The 24,062-nt window shown below is 40.2% G+C and overlaps 1 protein-coding gene across 1 annotated transcript in view; it reads right to left on the bottom strand.

Annotated features, from left to right (window-relative positions):
* cog5 (component of oligomeric golgi complex 5) overlaps window positions 1–24,062 on the bottom strand; it is a 105,343-nt gene that overhangs the window by 1,053 nt on the left and 80,228 nt on the right. The window contains exons 12-21 of the mRNA XM_055652993.1: window positions 20,929–21,133; window positions 19,305–19,466; window positions 16,543–16,642; window positions 12,494–12,604; window positions 11,780–11,842; window positions 10,388–10,491; window positions 8,144–8,375; window positions 6,812–6,888; window positions 4,567–4,693; window positions 3,440–3,519 (exon numbers count right to left, since the gene is read on the bottom strand). Coding sequence (XP_055508968.1) covers window positions 3,440–3,519; window positions 4,567–4,693; window positions 6,812–6,888; window positions 8,144–8,375; window positions 10,388–10,491; window positions 11,780–11,842; window positions 12,494–12,604; window positions 16,543–16,642; window positions 19,305–19,466; window positions 20,929–21,133 — 1,261 coding nt within the window. The remainder of the gene's footprint in view (window positions 1–3,439; window positions 3,520–4,566; window positions 4,694–6,811; window positions 6,889–8,143; window positions 8,376–10,387; window positions 10,492–11,779; window positions 11,843–12,493; window positions 12,605–16,542; window positions 16,643–19,304; window positions 19,467–20,928; window positions 21,134–24,062) is intronic.

Consider the following 24,062-nt stretch of genomic DNA (forward strand, 5'->3'; position numbering starts at 1 on the left):
ACAAAACAAAGCAGATTGTTCACTCCTGGAAAATGGTGACATGCTGAGGATGTGTGTTAGGAAAGAAGTCCATATGTTACACATTCAATTTTTCGTCTGATAAATTGTACATGGAATCAGAATTATGCACAGAACACTGCCCTTCAGTTCTGCATTTGTGGTACATCTTATCCAGCATGCACGTCTTGTATAAATTATTTTCATTTTAAAAACATGGGAGGATGGTAGGAACAATCCTTTTGAATTTTAAATCTGTACCTCGGGCTTGCTGATGGCAACAACTTCCCTCCATTAACCTAGCAAACCTATCAATTCTGTTTTCAACCATCTCATCACTACAACTATTTCAGTAAAATGAATTTAAAATACAATTTAGTACATTTGCTCAATACTCTGGGAAAGATGGTTAATTGGAGTCAAAGGGACAAACTGGTGTAGCTCGGGTCTTTATTGATTTCCAAAATAATTCTGAGTAAAACTACAGAGTACTGAACATCTTTGAGGGTATGTTATACTTCCAACTTTCATTCTAAATTGATCAGGGTATGCACTTCCTATTGTTAAATGTTTCCAAATGCTTAATGCTGATATTGAAAAAACTACCGAAAAGAATAGAAGAGAAAGCAGTGCAGTAATTCACTTTTCAATAAAAAAAAACATCTCCCAGAGGGAAACAAAGAGCTGCAAGCGGCGAGGGCAAGGTTAAGTTAGTATTCCATCAGCCTCAGGCGTTCTATGGTGACATTTCAATACCCTCGTCTGATTTGACTGCAACCTCAACTTTGCAATTCCTGTGGTAATCATTCATCTCCTTAGTTATCAAGCTTACCTCGGCTTTGATAAAGCTTTTCACTGACCTTTGAGGAAGGAAGTTCCAAAAACAATAATAAACCTAAACCCTAATCTCTTCACATACCCATCGCAAATTTCTTTCCCACCAGCAAATTTAGCAACAAAACTTACTGTGCCTTCATTCCATTGGTTTATGTAAATTATAAAATACTGAGGCCCAGCACACAGATCCCATGGCACAGAGCTTGTTATATATCTCGCCAACCAGAAGAAAAACTCATTTATGCTAAACTCCTTTCGGTTAGCCAGCCAGTTTTTTATCCTCCTCCACAATGAGATTTTACTTTCAGCAATAACATTTGTAATACATTATCAAACATTTGGCAATCTAAGTATATATCCATTGGCTTCCATTTAGTCAGATAGAGTCATAGAAATATAGAAAATAGGTAATTCAGCCCAGCACAGCTATTCAATATGATCATGGCTGATATCCAAAATCAGTACCCCGTTCCCGCTTTCTCCCCATATCCATTGATTCCGTTAGCCCTAAGAGCTATTTCTTGAATACATCCGGTGAATTGGCCTTCTGTGCCTCCTTTATCACAACTCTCTGGGTGATAACGTTTTTCCTCATCTCAGTCCTCGTTCTGGACTCCCCAGCATCGAGAAATTTTTCCTGCATCTAGCCTGTCCAAACCTTTAAGAATTTTATATGTTCTATTAAAACCCTTCTCATCCTAAATTCCAGTGAATATAAGTCCAGTCGATCCATTCTTTCATCATATGTCAGTCCCACCAACCCGGTAATTAACCTAGTTAATTCCCTCAATACCAAGAATGCTCCTCCTCAAATTAGGAGGAACCCAAAACTGCACAAAATACTCCAGGTGCAGTCTCACCAATTGCAGAAGGACCTCCTTGCTCCTGTACTCAAATCCTCTCACTATGAAGGCCAACATGCCATTTGCTTTCTTCACTGCCTGCAGTACCTGCATACTTACAGGTAGCATGTCAGAGTCATAGAACACGGAAACTGACCCGTCGATCCCAAGTGCCTATGCCAACTATGATACCCCATCTATGCTAGTCCCACGTGCCCGCATTTGGCCGATATCTTGGCCTAAATGTTTCCTATCCATGTACTTGTCTAAACATCTTTTAAATATTGCTTTAGTACATGTCTCAACTACCTCCTCTGGTACCTTGTTCCCATTTAACCAATACCATCTGTGTGGAAAAAGCTTCTGGTTCCCTACCTTTCCCCTCTCCCCTTAAACCTTTGACCTCTGGTTCTTGATTTCATTACTCTGGATATTCACCCTATCACCTCATGATTTCATACACCCCTCTGGGATTGCCCCTCAGCCTTCTGTATTCCAAGGAATAAAGTCCTAGCCTGCCCAAACTCTGCCTGTAGCTCAGGCCCAGATACTGGCAACATCCTCATAAATCTTCGCTGCACTCTTTCCAGCTTAACAACTTCCATTCTATAGCAAGGTGTCAATACTGAACACAATACCCCAAATGAGGCCTAAAACAATTTCATGTACAATTGTAACATAACATCCCAACTTCTATACTAAATACCCTGACTGATGAAGGCCAATGTACCGGCAGCTTTCTTGACCATCCTATTTACCTGTGATGCCACTTCCATGGAACTAAGTACCTTCTCTCCTAGATCTCTGCTCTACAACAACCCCCAGGGGTCTGTCATTCATTGTGAAGTTCTTGCCCTGGTTTGACTCTCCAAAATTTAACACGTTGCACTTGTCTGCATTAAACTCCATTAATCAAAGCTCAGCCTACTCGACCAGCTGATCAAGATTGTGCTGTAATTTTCAAATACTATCTTCGTCAACTCACTTTCATGACATCTGCAAACTTACGGTCCTGTCCCACTTACGTGTCCTTGACACGCAAATTACGCGACCTTGTCATCGCGTTGAGGTGCACGGGCATCGTGTGGCCGCGGGGGGCCGGTGCCACTTAGAAGTACGGAGGGGTATGGAGCTGTGCGCGATATCGCGCGGCGCTCCGAGATTTTGTTGGGAACAAAATCTTCGCGTGCCACCGGCCTGTCGGGCCACTGACGGCCAAAGTGGGACAGGCCCAAGACCCTGGCGCGACGCAACATCTCACCTCCAACAGCAGCAGAAGCAGGCAAACGATCGCCGCGCTTGGCCTGGGGCTCACGGCCGTTGCAGTCCGGATCCGCCCCCACTCCTACTCCCAGAGCGGGGCCAAGAAAATTAAAGATAGACACAAAATGCTGGAGTAACTCAGCGGGACCGGCAGCATCTCTGGAGAGAAGGAATGGATGACGTTTTGGGTCAAGACCCTTCTTTCAGACTGAAGAAGGGTCTCGACCCGAAACATCACCCATTGCTTCTCTCCAGAGATGCTGCCGGTCCCACTGAGTTACTCCAGCATTTTGTGCCCATCTTGAAATGACGTCACCCGCTCTATACGGCTGTGTGGACGCATGAAGTCACGCGGGACCGTCGCGCCAGTCCGACAAACAACCTTCCACCATAACCATTTGCTTCCTTCCATTAAGCCAATTCTCTACCCTATGTAATGGCTGATGTATTAATTTTCGCAGCACAAATATACACAACAGTAACTCAAGTAATTACATTACCTGATGAGAATTAGTCGATCCTTTTCCGATGGATGGTCATCAAGCCACTGAGAATACCGTGTTATAGACCACTCCGCTCTCTGCGATGATTTCACAGTTATTAATACTAAATTATATCATACAAATTTTACATAGCACATGCAATAAATATATTTTAATGATAGCTGTGGATAGCTATTAATTCTGATCTTAAAGCGGTTTCTTAAAATGGAAGTTAAGACGTGCACCCTTGCCTAATGCTCCTCCCATCTACTCCATTAATAACATTTCTCCATTAGTGACATAAGTTCAATCGGTTGAAATGTGGATACATGTGTCCTGATATACATTTGTTAAAAACATAGAGGTCAAATAATTAGAATAGGGAAATTTTAGGAAGGTTCATTACACAGTCTCTTATATGAAGTATTAAATATGCAGACATGAATGATGATGATTATTCTTTGAAAAATAAAGTCCCTCGTTCTGACCATTAGAGATGAGCTTGGGGGGGAAAGTATTGAGCAGATAGGTAAAATAAAATAATATCAGACAGGCAATGTGACCAAGATCCAAGTTGAACTTTTTCAACAGAGTGGGTGTATGGAACAAGCTGCCAGAGGAGGTAATTGAGGCTGGGACTATCCCATCGTTTAAGAAACAGTTGGACAAGTACATGGATAAGACTTATGGACCAAGTGCAGGCAAGTGGTACTAGGGTAGCTGGGACACTGTTGGCCGGTATGGGCGAGTAGGGCCGAAGGGCCTGTTTCCACACTATGACTCTAGGTGTCAGAATTTGAAAAACTTTCCATGTTTTGAGTAATTGGCACTGCATTTACACCAAGAAATATTTTGTCAAGAATAGAAACAAATTGCAAAACCAATGTCTTACAATAAACATCAACAATTTCATTTTGTGAATTAACTGTGAATAATGGTATGTCAGGACACTGAATGAAGAATAAAGTATTTTACATCATGAAGGTAAATAAAAAGTTACACAAAGGAAAAGACAGAAACTGAATAATAATTTAAATGCATCTAAAGGCCCAGGTATTATAGAGTACACAAGTGCTTTATTTTGTTATAACATTTCAAGTAATTTTCAGAAAGGGGGCAAGATGTAATGCAGCTTGAATGAATACCTGGTGAGGAGACTTTAGGTCGGTTGGTGCTCTTGTAAATAGGAAATGAAGAATGGTGCTGTATGGAATAATATCCCCAGCAGCTGGGCTATTAACAATATGTTCACTTGTTTGGAAGAGTAATGGTCTGCGAAGTACAAAATAGATTTAAGCAAAATATATGAAACAAAATCTCTTAAATTGTACAGAATGAGCAATGAGCAATACAAGCAGAATTTCCATTTGGCTAGGACATGAGCCATGGCTTCCAATATTGGTGGTTTTTTTGCCATCTTTCATACTTAAGAATGGTTTACTCATTTCTATAATACAGCAAATCTACTGAAACAAGATCACATGACCTACATTAGTACAGCTAATGCACTCCTTACTTATACTGACACAGTACGAAAATAAGTCTATTTTCCTGGTGATTTAATTTCAAAGTTATACAAGTACCACTTCCCAATTTTAATTTGTGTTCTGCAGTGGATCTCAATTATTTGCCCAAGTTATACTCTACTTTTTTGGATTGCTAAAATCATTTTTTCAGTCAACTTCATAATCATAAATCATTAGCTGTGGCATTATCACCTTTGAATCTAAACAGTTGTGGACAATAGTTGAGAAAAAAAAGCAAAGATGGCACTTCCTTGCAAGACTAAGCAAATGCAACTTTTTCAATGCAATTTGAAATCAATGCCCAATCTACCCTGCCTCGAGCATACAGAAGATATCCTTGCACTATTTCCATAGAGATTTAAAAATATATATTTTGGCTCGTTTTAAACTTCCATTGAGTATTACTTAAAACAAAAAATATCTGATCATAATTACCATGGGAACATAGAACATACTACAGCACAGGGACGGTCCTTCAGCCTACAATGTTTGCTTCGAACATGATGCAATTAAATTGATCTAATTTCCCTGTACATAATCCATATCCCTCTATTCTCTGCACTGCTATATGCCTATGTAAAAGCCTCTTAAACGCCACTATCGTATCTGCCTCCACCACCATTCCTGCAATGGGTTCCAGGTCCCACCACTCTGTGTAAATAAACTTGCCCCGTATATCCCCAATAAACTTTCTCCCTCTCACCTTATAGCTATGCACACTAGAGTTGGACATTTCCATCATGGAAAAATGATTCTGACCGTTTACCCTATCCATGCCTCTATCTCTTTATATGCTTCTATCAAATTTTCCCTTAACCTCCAACTTCTAGAGAAAACAAGCCAATTTTATTCAAGCTCTGCTTGTCGCTGAAACCCTCTACTTCAGGCAGCATTGTGGTAAACTTCCTCTGCACCATCTTCAAAGCCTCCACATCTTTCCTATGATAGGGCGACCACACAAGAACTGCACACAATAGTGCAAATGCGGTCCAACCAAAGTCTTTTAGAGTTGCATCATAACTTCCCGACTTATATTCAATGCCCCTAGCAATGAAGTCATGCATACCATATGCCTTCTTAATTACTTGTGCTGGCACTTCCAATGAGCAATGAACTTGGACTCCAAAATCCCTCTGCACATCAATGCTGTCGAGGGTCATGCCATTAACTGTATACTCTCTCCTTACATCCAACCTTCCAAAGTGCTTCACCTCACTCTTACAACACACTTGGATCTTGCCAAGCACAAATCATTATGTCAAAAGAAATCGATGAAAAAACTTAAAAGGACAATATGTTGATGGTGTTGTGTCAGAAATTATATTTATGCTTAAATGTAATTACCTTAATTCCTTATAATCCCACATCGCTTATTCTTAGAATGTCAAGCTACAAGCAGTCATTTAGTGCACATGATATGAATTCATGCAGCATTCTCTAAATGTTTCTTGCAGAATGTCAGTATTTCCCAATGTAATCCATATATCTTATATGAAAAATCTTTGGTTCTGCGTGCAGTTCGGTTTATTATTAACCAGATAAACTGAAACAATGATTGAAAGAAGACGCATATTCCTTTGTTTGTCAAGACATTATTTACGCACAATGAAAACCCATCACTTTGTCAGAATTTATGTTCCTTTTATACTCAAAGCCACGTGTAATTACTAAAAAAAAAACCACAATATTCCTGCAAAGATGATCAATGAATTATATTTATTATAAAAAACAATATAGGTTAGAAAAAACAAATAAATAACTGAAGCATCATAGACCAAGAAGGATGGTCAGATGCAAAGATGCACACACTTCACACTGAATTAAGTATTGTGTAAACGTCTTTCTTGAAGTGAATGTAACTGACCTGAACGACCTTAATAATCGGTAGGATTTTCCTAGATCTGACACTCTTCTGCAAAGTGGTGCCACAGCTAATTCCATCTGCAATATTACAAGTACATGATAAGTTCAAATAAACAGTACAAAATAAACAAGAAGGAATTCCATATTCCTATTGAACAGATAAATATATCACAAATATAATCAAACCTTTTTGAAGACTAAATAGATATAATTGTAATCTCTGATAAATTTAAAAAATAACAAATGTATTATTTATATATAGTATCATGATCCTCTTGCGTATGGCGTGCTCAGCATAAAGTTGTAGGTCAACTTGTTCTATTTGATCTTGTTTGGGTTAATTGAATTAGTCGAAACAGGCGTGAAGGTTGCAATCTCCCACCCCAGTATCACGATAATAAACAAGCTTGGTTTAAATGCATTAAGTGAATTAATACAGCCAAATTTCTGTATTCGGAGTTGGAAAATTGTGGAGCTGTTTGCTAACTTCTGAAGAAACAAAAATTGACAAGGTACATTCAACATCCTACTTCAAAAATATAATCCTTATGAAGAAGAGTATCATGCTGTTTTACAGTGTAGAAGAAACTTAAAAATCACTGAAAATGAAATGGAGATATAAAATGGTAAAACACACATAGTCGGAACACTTTTACAGTCATATTCAGCAAAGTGGACATATAATCTACATTATTCTCCACAACTCAAAAGACGACACGAACATCACAAATGCAAGTTTGGTTTGGTGCTCTGGACAATGATGCACGATGGAGAGAAAACAAACACAAACCGTTACAGTTGCATGAAATAACACAGTGGAAGGGGATCAGAAAAGTATACAAGGTTTCCCAGTAGGATGATAACTCCTTGGAAATCAAACAGGCAAGGAATCACCTTGCTTGTGGCTGTATGGGTGGACAATCCTCTGGTAAATACAAATGCTAACAGAATAGGAGGCCAAAAGAAACAACATTTCAGAAAGAGAAAGAGATATAGTCAAAATAAGAGAGATGCTATCAATGGCCCCATTAACTACTTCCAAGGCAAAAGCTTAGCTACAGGAAAACATCCTTTGTAGGAAACATCCACACTAGGAAGGAACACATTCTTGTTGACTCAACACATGCTTAAAAATGTTGCTTATTTCAATAGTCTCCCTTTAGTGGCATTGTGTGTATGAACTGTGTCTTTTTTAAATCTGCATTACTTACATTGATTACCATGCTAATTTTCACAATTCAAAATATCTCAACAAGCAAGAAAGTGCAATGGTGTGTGAGTGGAGAGAATGGGATTATGGAGCAATGGATGAGAACAAGCAACTGAACCATACCTGTGCAAAGTCAGCAGCCAATCTCATTTTACCTCCTTCACCCAGTGGTCTCAGTAGACTTGCATTACGAATAAATAGTTGAATAGCTCTCTGCGCAATATTTTCTGTACTGTCGTAGATGAAGTCCACACATTCAAAATTTTTGAAGTAGTCACTCATGATGCGTGATATGAAACCTTGCAATTCTTTCATGTAAAGAGAGCACGGTACTTCTGGCTTTCCAGACAAAGACCTGTAAAAATGAATGCAAGCCATATATATCATCATTCCAATACACCTCCAGATGTAAACAATACACAAACTCACCTCTATTAAATAGAATGAAAAATAACTTAATCGCGCTTTGTCAAATTCAAAAGCATTTTACAACTCAGATCGCATAGGAATGAACTAAAGATGCTGGTTTACACCAAAGATAGACACAAATTGCTGGAGTAATTCTGCGGATTAGGCAGCATCTCTGGAGAAAAGGAATAGGTAATGTTTCGGGTCAAGACCTTACTCAACTGAGATCCCTACTTCATATCAACCTCACCACATAATTTATGTCTACATTTATTTATGTCACCCTGAACAAATTTATGTCACCCTGAACAAGATGCATTCCACTTATCACTATCACTTTGGGCTCTCATCCATCGCTCCGTAACCCCATTCTCTCCACTCACACACCTTTGGTGAAGCACAATGTCTTCTTGATTTGACAGTTATCCCATTGATTGATATTCTACATCTGCCTAGGTTTGAGATCTTCATGGACAAGAGATTTTTTAACACCAATCTAATCTTCCTGAACTGCATGATTTTTTCCTTCACCTTTAAATGGAGGAGGACTGGCCAAGTTCTGTGCCTTCCACCACAGTGATGAATGCTGTGGTGGATGTTTGTAAATTTTTTATTGTGGTTGTGTGTTCTTTATTACTGTACCGCTGCTGACAACCCAAATTCCACCGACCTTGGTTGTGTGGCAATTAAATTATATCAATTATTAATCCAACATTTTTGCTCCCATGTCCCGACCGGTCAACCATACAGCACCATTCTTGCCCTGCTTCTGTGTTCTCTTCAGCACCACTTCTCATCTCTCATTTTCATAATGACCCCATCCAAGCATTAGAAGTACATTGCTGGTAGTGAGACACTTCAGAATGCCTTGAAGCTGCAAAAGACTATTGCTTCTAAATTATTTTCAGACCCCCCCCCCCCCGCAAAACCACTATAATCTTTTCATTTCATAGAAAAGCAAAGCCATCCATTTTTTTTGTTGTTGAATGCAATTTTCCAAGAATTATAGTCACAGTGATACAGATCGGAAACAGGCCCTTCGGCCCAAGCTGCCCATACCAGCCAACATGTCCTAGCTACATTAGTCCCACCTGCCTGCACTTGGTCCATATCCCTCCAAACCTGTCGTATCCATGTAGTGGATCCAAGAGTTTATTATTTTATTAATTATGTCACTTTAATGGAATAAGGAACTAAGTATCTGTGTTTGTGTGTTAGTTGGGCAATGGAGGAGGCATCTGTAGATTTAGTTCCTACAACTGGGGTAGGGGCAAGCAGATAAAAAATAGTCAAAAGCCGCTGGGATAACGATACGTTTCTCTACTACGAGGACACTTTGAATCAAGAGGAGTCAAATTGATTTTGAATACAGTAAACCCTCGTAATAATGGACCATAGAGCGGGGAATGATGTCCGTTATTGTCGATTGTCCACTGTAACCGAGTAAGGGATTATCCCCCATTGACATCACCGCCCATGCACTGGGTCAGAATCCTGGATCCAGTCACTGAGAGCCCAGTGAGACCTCCCTCACTGCACGGTGCGCCCGGCATCACCTTCTCCAGCGCAGCTGTGGAACTGCAATAACTGCTTCTCCTGCTGCTGATTTCCACATTCAGAGATTGAGAGCAAAATGGGAGCTATGGGCTGTTTGGATGGCAATGTGCAGAAACCCTGTCCTGCTCTTTGTGAGATCCCATCGATCAACCAATCATGGCAAAAGGACATCGACCTTCCAAAGCCACTAGCCTGCCTAATCTGCTTAGTGAACAAAGTTCTTTTTAACAGCTAAGAATATATTTTTGTTACTGCAACCAAAAATTATCTTGTCAATTTCAACATTCTCTGCGGTGTAACTAGCTGCCTGCGTTCTGTTTGATTACTGTGGGGATGCTCCGTCCGCTATAACCAAAATCCATTGTAAAGACGTCCCTAATAACGAGGGTTCACTATAATTACCCTGCAAAATCTTCTTGGTGCATAGTGATAATAATGGCTTCAATCGAATCTTCCACAGAGCTTAGCAATGGTTGTACAGCACTTCCCATGAGAGCTTGAACTGTCTGAGAAAGATTTAAAAGTAAAATCTGTAGTTAATATCATAATAGATAGCAATGCAACTCAACAAGAATATGTTTTTGTTTAAATTATTGCCTTAAAATAATTCATAAAAGTTTGGCAATTCAGTGCAAAATTAATCAACGTATTAATTATGGATTAACAAATGAAACACAGCATTGCTTTTCAAAATGAAACAATGTTTAACTAACTTGTGGATCTTTGAAACCAGTTGCCTCAGTCCTCATTAACCTAATTGATTACTTCAAAGACCTTAAGTTAGTTAAAGATGACCATAGTCATCAACATTGAGGTGGGTTTTCAGGAACATCTGAAAGGAGGAAAGGTTCGAATCTGGAGGTTTAGGAACATGACGTTTGATATTTCAGTCACCACAGGTGGAATTTAAGAGGCCATAATCAAGTGAGGCAATTTCCAATATGTGGAGAGCAGAGAGATAAGATTACAGAAGGTTTAATTTGGGTGAGGATTTTTACGTTGAGGTGCACTGTAGTGGGCGCCAGTGCAAGTTAGTCAGACCAGCTGAAATGGTGGGAAAATTTGGTAGCAAGTTAAAATATGGGCAGAAGAGGTTTAGATGAGTATGGATTTACAAACTATGGAAGGTGTAAGGCTGGCCAGGAAAGCAATAGAATTGTTGAAATTAGAGGCAAGATACAGATGTGGGTTTCAGCAGCAGATGCACTGGGGTAGTGAGAAAGCCAAGTGATTATGGAGGTGGTTATGCCTTTGGAGTATTGGAACTAGTAAATGAATGAAATGAAATTCAATGTCAAAATCAACATGGTTGCAAACCATCCAGCTCTGCTTTTGCAGGATGGGAGTGGCAACCTGGGAGTGTTTACAGTTCCCACCAAGTGTCACTGTCATTTTGTCTAAAGTAATTAAAGTGGAAAATGTTATCTGCAGAGTAGAAACCCTCCATTGACATGAACTTCACGGTACTTAATAAACAACATTACTTCAAATAATGTTGTTGCTGAATGGGTCTGTGCTCATTTGTCTAATAGCATACTGTTGAGTGGCCAGCAACATTTTTATTACATTTAAGGCACTAATATTGATGTTACATTTCCCTGGAGGCTCTTTGAATTGGCCTCAGTGATATAGTTGGAAAAACAACAGAAACCACTGATAAACCAAGTAAATGGGTTTTTAAATATTGCACAACGCCAATGATAAAGACTATGATTTCATTCAAAGCAGGAAATGAAAACTTGGTGCTGGACAACTCCACAAATTGATCAAGTAGAATGATAACTACGACTTTACCTCCAATGCCGTTCTAACCGTTTGTTCAGCCCTTAAAGGGAAAGAGCTCAGGGTAGACAGCACCTGTAAAAGCAAACAATAGACATCTCACATTCCTGCCATACAGAACATTCTCAAAACACAAAACCCTTTCCCAATTTCCATTTCTGTGAAAATAACTCTTTTCAAATGCACGTTTCATAACCTGCAAACCCACACATGTTTGGGATGTGGGAGGAAACTGGAGCATCCGGAGGAAACTCATGCAATTACAGGGGGAACGTACAAAGTCCACACAGACAGCATCCCAGGTCAGGATCAAACCCAGCTCGCTGGTGCTGTGAGGCTGTGGCTCTACCAGCTGTGCCAGTGTGCCACCCTGGTTGGGTTGGCCAAGTAGGTTATTGCAGCCTCCGTGCCTCAGGCCTCCATCTCTTTCGGGAAAAACTGAGTGCTCAATGGCTTTTCAGATGCTTCTTCACCAATTCACTTGGTCTTGAGCCAGGAAAACCAATGAGTCTGGAAGGATTTAACATATTTGCAAGCAGGTCTCATGGACAACCTTAAATTATTTTATTTGCCCTGGACATCAGCTTTTTAAAAGAGCTCAGGGTGCATTCCTGTTCCCAGTATTTGGGAATACTGCTTGGATGTGCATCTTAGTCATAATGGGCATGTTGGGCCAAATAGCTTATTTCCCTGCTGTATGATTCAGCAATAAATGGTAATCCTTACCTTCAGCACTGACTGATGCAATTTGTATAATGAATTCACTACTGCCACATTTCTTCTCTGTCCTTCTGTTAAAGGCCCAATCACTTGACTTGCATCTCCCTGAGTAGATAGCTGTAAAAAAAAATAGAAATCCCTAAAATTGCTATAAAATACCAACAATACAAGCATAATGGAGGAGGAGATGTGATGTGTTCCTAGAAAAAGGGCCCTATCACAAAGCCATGTTATCTGTGCATGTGTCCAGAACCATAAGAAAAATACATGCTGTGATGGTTACTATTTTTTCCACATAAATACACTCATGTCAATGATGCTATGGAGACAGTTGAAAGTGAAGTCACATTTATCCCACTTTTCTTTTTCCAGTAGATGTAGAAGATATATAGTACTCTGGTCAATATCTAAAAGAATTAAGGTCATAAGTGTCATCAGTAGAATCAGGCCATTCGGCCCATCAAGTCTGCTCCACTATTCAATCATGGCTGATCTATCTCTTCCTCTTAAACCCATTCTCTTGCCTTCTCCCCATAACCTCTGACACCCGTACAAATCAAGAATATATCTGTCTCTGCCTTAAAAATATCGAGACTTGGCCTCCACAGCCTTCTGTGACAAAGAATTCCACAGATTCACCATCCTCTGACTAAATAAATGTCTCCCTATCTTCCTAAAAGACCATCCTTTAATTCTGAAGTTCTTTACTCCTCGACTCTCCCGCTAGTGGAATCCTCTTCACACCCACCCTATCCATGCCTTGCACTATTCTGTATGTTTTAATGAGGTCCCTCCCTCATTCTTCTAAACTCCAGCGGGTACAGGCCCAGTGCCAACAAATGCTCATCATAGGTTAACCTACTAATTCCTGGGATCATTCTTGTAAACCTCCTCTGGGCCTTCTCCAGAGCCAGCACATCCTTCCTCAGCTATGGTGACCAAAATTGCTCACAATATTCCAAATGTGGCCTTACATTCCAAATGTGGCCTCATAGAGCATCAGCAATACATCCCTGTTTTTGTATACAAGCCCTCTTGAAATAAATGCAAGCATTGAGTTTGCTTTCTTTACTGCCAATTTGACTTGACATTTTGGGAATCCTGCACCAGCACTCCCAAGTCCCTTTGCACCTCCGATTTCTGGATTCTCTCCCCATTTAGAAAATAGTTTACGCCTTTATTCCTATTACCAAAATGCATGACTCCACACTTTGCTACACTATATACCAACTGCCACTTCTCTGCCCACCCTCCCAACCTGTCCAAGTCCTTCTGCAGAGTTCCTGCTTTCTCTACGCTACCTGCCCTTCCACCTATTTCCGTATCATCCGCAAACACGGCCACCAAGCCCTCAATCCTCTCGTCCAAATCATTAATATACAACGTGAAGAGTAGCGGCCCCAGCATCGACCCCTGCGGAACTCCGCTAGTCACTAGCAGCCAACCAGAAAAAGCCCCCTTTATTGCCACTCTTTGTCTTTTGCCATGCAGCCAACCTGTTATCCATGCTGGTATCTGCCCTTTGATACTGTGGGCTCTCATCTTCCTGAGCTGCCTCACGTGAGTCACCTTATCAATTTCGACTTCCTCATTCACAGGCCCCAGACTGTTAGAATTGGTGGAAATGTGTCAGCCTCGATAACAATCAGCACGGGAGCACCTCAAGGCTGCGTGCTCAGCCCCCTGCTGTACTCTATACTCATGACTGCGTAGCTGGTCATAGTGCGAACTCCATCATCAAGTTCGCTGACGACACCACAGTTGTGGGACGTATCACTGATGGGGACGAGTCAGAGTATAGAAGAGAGATCGACCGACTGACCAAATGGTGCCAGCACAATAACCTGGCCCTCAACACCAGCAAAACCAAGGAACTGATTGTGGACTTTGAAAGAGGTAGGATGGGGACCCACTGTCCCGTTTATAGCAATGGGTCGATGGTGGAAAGGGTCAAGAGCTTCAAATTCCTGGGCGTGCACATCTATGAAGATCTCTCCTGGTCCGAGAACACTGATGCAATCATAAAGAAAGCACATCAGCGCCTCTACTTCCCGAGAAGATTATGGAGAGTCGGTTTGTCAAGGAGGACTCTCTCTAACTTCTACAGGTGCACAGTAGAGAGCATGCTAACCGGTTGCATCGTGGCTTGGTTTGGCAACTTGAGCGCCCAGGAACGGAAAAGACTACAAAAAGTAGTAAACACTGCCCAGTCCATCATCGGCTCTGACCTCCCTACCATCGAGGGGATCTATAGCAGTCGCTGCCTCAAAAAGGCTGGCAGCATCATCAAGGACCGACACCATCCTGGCCACACACTCATCTCCCCGCTACCTTCAGGTAGAAGGTACAGGAGCCTGAAGACTGCAAAGTCCAGGTTCAGAAACAGCTTCTTCCCCACAGGTATCAGGCTATTGAACTCAACTCAAACAAAACTTTGAACATTAATAACACATTATCTGTTTATTTGCACTTTATCTGTTTTATTTATTAATTTGTGTATATATTTATACAATGGTATATGGACACACTGATCTTTTCTGTATTCATGCCTTCTATATTCTGTTGTTCTGAAGCAAAGCAAGAATTTCATTATCCTATCCGGGACACATGACAATAAACTCTCTTGAATCAAATTTAAACTGAGGAATAAAATCTATTGCCTTTCCCAGACTGGTACATGTGCAATTTCAGGCCCATAGAAGCCTACATGTCTCTTTGCTCTCTGGCAAGACCGAGCAAGCCACTTGGTTCCAAGAGACTAGGCAGAAAAGTAAATATCCATGTTCTATGAAAGATTAGGTCTGATATAGGTTGCCTCTTGCGTTCACTGTTACTGTTCACCACTGCTGCAAATTCACAGGCCAATCATCAAAGCTGAGGATAAAGGGCCCTTACGTCGCTCATCAACATTAAATATTAGAACACAACCAACTCCAGCTAAACTCCGAACCACAAATTTTCTTGGTTGCACTAGGGACATTGGGCGTTGTTGTATTTTGCACTAGATTGTTTTTTTAATTTATTGAACTTCTTTTTTGTGCTTGTTTATTATGTTATCCATTGAGTACTGAGTTTACAAACCTGTAGTGCTGCTGCAAATACACATTTTACTGCTCCATTTTAGCACATTAAATTGTCTTGACTTGATCTCCAAAATTCTGAAACAGAGCCCGAATAATTGTCCATATCATTGATATTTATTTCCAAAAGCAGGCCTTTAGTGGAATCCTACAGCGTATACTGCTACCCTTAATTTTGTACAAGCAACCCCTCCTGTTACAGAATAAAATATACACAGCACCTTCTTTTCAACTTGGATCTCTAGAAGCATACACAGATGAAGTGGCTTTGTGTTGTGGAAAATTGTGGTGTAGCCCATTTCCTTGTGACACAACCCTCCGTAATGCAAGGATAGCTTGTAGCTCAGATAGGTCTAGAATCTGGAAAACTAATTATAGTGGTATAGTGAGCAAGTTATTGGGCTGATAACCAAATGTCTGGACTGTTGATCAGGAATCACAAGATTTGATTCCTGCCAAAGCAATATTTTAAAGAAATAGAAAATAAAGGCATTTACTTTACTGGTAAGGATTAATCTCCATTCTTTCATAACAAAACTAAGGATGAAATTGCCCATCCTTACCAACGTCTGGTTTCTGTGTGACTGCAGACACACCAATGTAGGTGACTTTTAACTAACCTCAGATTATGTCAGTTTAGGAGGGGAATTAGCGATACACTCCAAATCTCACTTTGCCAGCAATGGCTAGATCCCAGGCATGAATATAAAAAGCACCTGACTGAATATCTCCCCAATTGTGGCTGGCTTGGAATAGATCACAGTCCGGTTGATTTCATCATTTGAAAATGCCTTTGCTCAGTGATGAATATGACTGGTAAATTATTCAATTAAAATATAATTTGCTACTTAGGAAACAATGTTACAGTCAAAAGATAATGTTTGAATCACCTATCATTTTACAGTCCAGTAAGAACTTTATAGCCTTTGATTTTGTAATGAACCAACCCCAGTGACAGATCCATGCCATACTTACAAGTTGTTCAGATTTAACTCCAAATAAATGAATAGTTTTAGCAACATTCTTTGCAACAGCCAGACTCAGGTTTGGATCCACAGAGGCCACATTAAATTCACTGAAAATAGAGAGATTTACATGTCAAAACCAATTAAAAGTCTAAATTATGGTTTACTTACAAAATAAGTATATCTTTTACCTATCAGAAATGTGTTTTAATACATCTTGTTCTTTGGAAAGTGCCTGCCTAAGAATTGTATCTCTGTATATCTAAATGTCTCTCTCAGCATTCCAGAAGTTGACCACTCTCTTTGTAAAACATTTACCCCCATATCCTTTTTAAAACTCAAACCTATGCTCCGTTCTTTTGGACATGGTAAAAAGATTCTGACACATCCACACATCCTAAAGCCTTATATACATGTATCAAGTCATCAGCCAGATGGAGAATGGCTGGACTGAGTTCAATTACAAAGCATTGGCTCCTTCAGAGAATTTCAAGAGCTATGTGGAAATTCAAACTTGGACTGAGCTGGAACAGAAACATTCCACACTTGACCTGTTCAACACACCCACTTAACACTTGTTCTAGTTATTGGTTAGTCCAGGCAGGAAGTTCACAAGGACACGGTATGGAACGGTGTCTTGTCCCAAAATCATCCCTCTCATTACCACCCCAACCTATGATTAAATCCATTACTGCTTCCACAGTAAAAAAAATAAAGAAGCTAACCAAAGTCCAGATTTTTTGTTTATTACATTTGAAATTTTTTACTCAGATTTGTGCTTTATTATGGAGTAACCTAAATTCCCCAAGCTGACTTTAGATAATTAGTATCAAGCTCCTCGAGAACTCTTAAGTAGTTCATTATTTCTAATTATGTGTGCTACTTAGACAGACACTAAAAAGATCTTACCAAGTTGTGCTAACTTAATATTAATTAAAATATGGTGATGAATGAAACTGTTCTCACTAATTAATATTCTCATCTTTCTTCATGGCTGGATTCTAATTTTCTACAGCTTTAATTGAGGGTGCAAAATAATGGTCCATTTTTGTCTAAATGGACTGTCATTTTAGTCCATTCTAGAAATGTAATCCTGTTTCAGTTAAAGCAGTTTGTGCCTTCTCCCTGTGACCGTATGGGCTTCATCCAGGTGCTCCGTTCTCCTCCCATATCCCAGCCAATCAGCCTCTGTAAATTGCACCTAGTGTTCATGTTCATAAGTTCTAGGAGCAGAATTAGGCCATTCGGCCCATCAATTCAACTCCGACATTCAACCATGGCTGACCTATCCCATTTTTCTGCCTCCCAGTGTATGGGGAGTGGATGAGAAAGAATGATAACATAAATCCAAGTGTGAACGGGTGATTGATGGTCGGCGAGGACTCAGCCGGCTGAAGGGCCTGTTTCCATGTTTGTATCTCTAAACTAAACTAAACTTGGTTTAACTGTTAACAGTTCTAATTTTGTTCCATGTTATCGCACTTTCTCATCCACTCCCTACACTATCTTCAAAGCATTTGAAAGCAAAGGCGTGTGTGATTATGTAGAAACAAGGAACTGATAGTGCTGGTTTACAAAGTGCTGGATGACCTCAGTGGGTCAGACAGCACCCATGAAGTACACGGATATTAGGGTGACCTGAAATGTCTGACCCGCTGAGTTATTCCAGCACTTTGGGTCTTTTCTTATGTGTGAGATTATTCCTATCTGGGAGATTTGCACTTCCTGATCACACAGATCTGACTCTGACAATGCAGTTTTCAATAAAAAATATAAATTTGCATAATGTATTCTGAATTGGTCTTCAGATCTAGATACATGCAAAGAGTTAATCTGATTGAAGTCAAAATGCAAATTAAGTGTCTAGGATCATTGGTAGACAAAAATCAAAGGTAGGCATAAAATGCAGGAGAAACTCAGCGGGTGAAGCAGCATCGAGATAAGGAATAGGCGACGTTTCCGGTTGAGACCCTTCTTCAGTCTATTCCTTCTCTCCATAGATGCTGCCTCACCTGCTGAGTTTCTCTAGCATTTTTTGTCTACCTTCGATTTTTCCAACACCTGCAGTTGTTTCTTAAACAGGGTCATTGCCAGTATCATTTACTGCAAAGAAAATGCAACAAAGTTTAAATGAACAGTTTCTTTGTAGTTGTACTGATATGAATATTTAAATCCTAAAACAATCGTAAACATGGTTAGCATTCAACAGTCAAAGAACATTCTGGTTATCACCTTTTGTTCATTATATCTGTTAATTTGTTATTTTAAGAAACTGATGAAGCTGTTGTGAATCAGCATTTGCTTTTATTTCAAATTTGCAGCTTTTAAAAAAAAAAAAAAAAATTTTTTAATCAACCTTTTTGTCAGTCTCATATTTATTTTAACCTACCGATTTGCTGCTGTGGAAAGCAGGACTCTATTTGTAATTAAATAATGTATCAGATAATTGTAAATTGAATTTCAGTGGGCCCTAAAACTCTATTTTTAATGATATAATTCCAAAAGAAATTGGCTTCACCAAGTGATTTGCAAGTAACCAGAACATTCAGTAAGAGTGCAGAAAAATATGTAATTAGAAAACCCTATCACACTTTGATGTGCAGACCATCTTTTATATGCTATTGTTATGGATAACATGACATTTAATATTTTCTTGATAATCAGTCAAAATGAACCGGTGAAAGAATTAAAATGGAATCCTGTAATTTATGATAATAAAGTCATCAACAAGTTAATTAATCCATGCATACTTAATTTTGTAAAATGCCCTACCTTGTAATTGTTTTAATGATGCTATCAAGTTCATCATTTGAAGGTGGATTACGGCCCCCAGGAGGAAAGACAAGGTTGATTGGGTCAAATAGACGTGATAATGATTTTGAGAGGTAAGCAGATTCATAGAATTGCAGAGAATCTTTCAACGCCTTTTCAGGGCTAAGGAAATAAATGATTGTTGGAATTATAACTAGCCTGATAACTTCAACAGCAATTGCAATTCATTGAAAATATCTGTTCAGATCTCCCTGAACTCAGCCCACTGTCCTCATTTGACCACCTGTGGAGGCCCGATCTCACTCACCCACCCTCTGTGCCCACAAGCCTGTCTCAGTGGTGGCACCATAATGCGCAGGCCCCCACACTATCACACCCGACAGCTCCTGAGACTGTTTAATGTGTAAATGACTCTGACATTTGGAAATATCAACAGGCTATTCAAATGAGTTTAAATAAAGATTAAAAAACTTAATTGAAGCATAAAATATTAAAATATAAAATGTCATCATGAAACTAAAATTAAAGGTACTGACTTTGTCTCAGTCAATCTGATCCAATTCCAGAGGGTTTGCGAAAGTCCAGCCTTTACTTCCATGTGAATGGCTGAACATGACCTCAGCTGATTAAAAACAATCTCTCCCCCAGATAATTGTATTGAATTATTGTCGCTATATGCCATGCCCTCTATAATGTTTGGGACAAAGAGCCAATATTTATTTATTTGCCTCTGTTCCATAATTTGAGATTTGTTATAGCGAAAAAAAATTGGATGTGGTTAAAGTGCACATCGTCAGATTTTAATAAAGGCCATTTTTATACATTTTGGTTTCACCATGTAGAAATCACAGCAGTGTTTATACATAATCCCTCCCATTTCAGGGCACCATAATGTGTGGGACACAGCGATGTCATGTCATGTCTGAAGAAGGGTTTCGGCCCGAAACGTTGCCTATTTCCTTCGCTCCATAGATGCTGCTGCACCCGCTGAGTTTCTCCAGCTTTTTTGTGTAACCTTCGATTCTCCAGCATCTGCAGTTCCCTCTTAAACAACCTCATGTAAATGAAAGTAGTGTTTAGTATTTTGTGTTGCATATCCTTTGCATGCAATGACTGCTTGAAGTCTGCAATTCATGGACATCACCAGTTGCTGGGTGTCTTCTCTGATGATGCTCTGCCAAGCCTGTATTGCAGCCATCTTTCACTTATGCTTGTTTTGGGGGCTAGTCCCCTTCAGTTTTCTCTTCAGCATATAAAAGGCATGCTGTTCAGATCGGATGATTGCTTGGCCACTCAAGAATTGACCATGTTTTAAGCTTTAAAAAACTCCTTTGTTGCTTTTGCAGTATGTTTGGGATCATTGTCTTGCTGTAGAATGAACTGCCGGACAATGAGTTTTACATGAAATATTTTTCAGCCAAACCTATTGTTATGATCCTTCAGCACAAATTGACACAATGCACCAAATCTTGGCACACAAAACATTTTTCGATTCTCGATTATTAAACTTAAATAGATAGAAACGGCCACCTAAGTTGGAAGGGCGAAGTGTAAAGATGCATGAGAGGCGGGAACTGAACCAGCATCGTGGATGTCAGAGACAATAAATTTAAATGCAACTTACTCGTAATCCTGTTTCTTCAACATAAATAGATCCTGTGCGTCTTCCTCTTCTATTGGAAATTCAGGAGGCGTGTCCGTAAATCCACCAGTCGTTACACTACTCTGTATACTATGGCTGTATTGCTGCAAACGTTTCCACAGATCATTATACAACCGCAACAACTTTGGATATTCCCCTTCAAATGCTTGCTTCAGAAATGAGGACGCTGAAAAAGATAGTTTATCTCCTTAAAGCTCATCAAAATCACCACCATTTTCAACATTAGAAATGTAAGTATTACCCCTACCACCTCAGCATTGCTTGCAGTATTTATTCTGCAACTGAGAATATAATAATTAATCTCATCGATTCCACTAAATTGAGATACAAGGCTTGAACATGATAATTTCTTTGTGACCTATGTAACCCAATGTCGTGACCTTACTAAGTGAATGAGGTGGCAAATACAATACAACTGCTGAATAAAAGTATTGTGTGATTACAAAAGGTGCCTGCCAAGAATGTGCAATCAGAGCAGTTGGGTGCCACATGGATTGGTGCTGGGGTCCCAGCTGTTTACAATCTATATCAATGATTTGGATGAGAGGCTCAAATGTAATATATGCGAGTCTGCTGAAGCCAGCTGGCAAAGTAGACTACGAGGAGGATGCAGAGAGAATTCAGGAGGATGTATCGGGCTAAGTGTTTGAAGCCAGGGCTTGGCAGATGGAATATTATGCGGCAAAATGTTATCATTTTTTAAAATGGTTAGAAACTGAACAGGATTGGTATTCAGATTATCTGGACATCTTGTACAGAAATCCATGAAAGTTATTGTGTCGGCAGGAACTGTAAATGCAAATGCTGGTTTAAACCGAATATAGACACAACAAGCAGGAGTAACTCAGCGGGTCAGACAGCATCTCTGGAGAAAAGGAATAGGTGAAGTTTCGGATCGAGTCCCTTCTTCAGACTGAAGGTCTGAAGAAGGGAATAAAAAGGGTCTTGACTGAAAGTTATCGTGCAGGTACAGAAAACAATTAGGAAAACAAAGATAGACTCTCCTTTTCTGCAACACAATTTGAGTACAAGAATAGAGATGTATTATTCCAACTGTAAAGCCTCCCAGTGAGACCCTATCTAGAACAATACAGAGCTCGAAATTAGCGGTTGCCCAGGTGCCAATGACCACTCAAAGGGCCGCCGGACAATCTAAACGCGAGTCATTTTGCCCGGCTTGGCACTGCAGATACTGGTCTATACTGAAGATAGACACAAAAAACTGGAGTAACTCAGCGGGTCAGGCAGCATCTCGGGAGAAAAGGAACGTGATGTTTCGTGTCGGCGGCGATGGCTGTAGTGCGGGGCAAAGATATTATGTGCGGAGTGACGAAGGGTCGGAGTGAATGACGGGCTATAGGATCTTTGAGCTGCACCGCTCGGCCTCGTACCTGGCTGTTGGCTGGCGGAGGAGGGGATGCAGTGGCAAGGAGATCCCAACCGCCTCCCCCTTTGGTGGCGGCACTTGGCGGTGGACAGGGACTGCCAAGGCAGCGGGGCGATGTTGTCCAAGGAGCTCTGACCTACCTTCCTCCCCTCCTCGCCCCTTCTCTCTCTCTCTCTCTCTCTTGTACGCCCCCCTCCACCCCTCTTATCCTGGGACCCCCTCCTCTCCATCCCGCACTGATCCCCATTCCCGCCCCTATTCAGTCCTCACTGACATCCCCTGTGCTCCCCTCCCCATCTACTCCCCCAATCTATTTATCCTGCACTGATCACCCTATCCACCTCTTTGATTCTCCTGCCACCCCCCCATCCATACATACCAACCAACATGTACTAATTGCCTTCTCAAACCCCCCCCCCCCCCCCCCCCCCCCCCCCCCCCCCCGCTATCTATCCACCACACACACACACACACACACACACACACACACACACACACACACACACACACACACACACACACACACACACACACACACACACACACACACACACACACACACACACACACACACACACACACCCCCCCCTCCCCTGACCCTATGTGCTGGAAATGTCTTCAGAGCGATCATTGACTATGTTTGATAACGGAATGCAATCAAATGTGTTTTAATTCCCAATGTTATTATTTGTTTTAGTCCACAAAGATGGAATAATTAAATTGTGAACACGTGAAACATTAAAACCGCTGTGTTCGATTGTCACTGCTATCGTTGACACGTTATTACAGAATTAATTTTAATAGAAAATCAATGCTCTTAATATGGAGTATCAGTACTGTAGTTATTTAATGAGCAACATTCACAACTATACGTTGGATTTATCCAGGTTTTACGTCTACAGTCGGTCATATACATCACAAATTTGGTCAAGAGATATTTCAGTTGAAATTTTAAAGTTCATTCTGAAGTGGGAATGATGGAAACGGTGTTTATCAATAATTTTTTTTTAAATCTGATGCGTACAAACTGGGTATCTTCATTGCTGTTCACAACACGTACATCTAATCTGAATGTCCGGTAATGTGGCGTTTTGACACCTTTAAACATATTACCAAAGAACATTTGCTGCAGTTATGTCCTTTTGTCCATCTCTTGTCAGTTAGTAATGTTTAACCTGTCAGATGGGTATAGTCGGTTTTAAGAGCTATTATCATAAAATGCCTTTAGAAATTTCCATGCAACCTGTATATTTTGTTATGGGTAAATTATGTGGGAAGCGAGTGTTTTTTGTGCGAATAGGAATATAGCCATGTCATGATAATTTTCACAGAAAACATGCTTGCGTCAATCTGTAGTGTGCATGGTTAAGCAGATATGTTACCATGGTCCAGGATTTATTGACACAGGTTGATCATACGCTGAATAATCCAACCACATTTTTGTTTGGAAGTGGAAAGAAATAATAGAAATTGCATTAATTGCAATGTGTAAAAATAGTTGAGATACTGTATTATAATTTTGCTGCATGTCATTGTGGTTTATATCATGTCTTGATTGGTGAATATGTTTAGTTTGTGACTTTATTTGAAGCAGAAATAATATGTGAATGCTTCATTGAGCATAATTCCGACTGGTAACTATAAACTTCGTCCGAGCACATTATCACACGCGTCATGCAAGCCGTCTTAAATGACCACCTAAACTGTC

The sequence above is a fragment of the Leucoraja erinacea genome, chromosome 22, assembly GCF_028641065.1.
Source record: "Leucoraja erinacea ecotype New England chromosome 22, Leri_hhj_1, whole genome shotgun sequence".
Taxonomy (NCBI): domain Eukaryota; kingdom Metazoa; phylum Chordata; class Chondrichthyes; order Rajiformes; family Rajidae; genus Leucoraja; species Leucoraja erinaceus.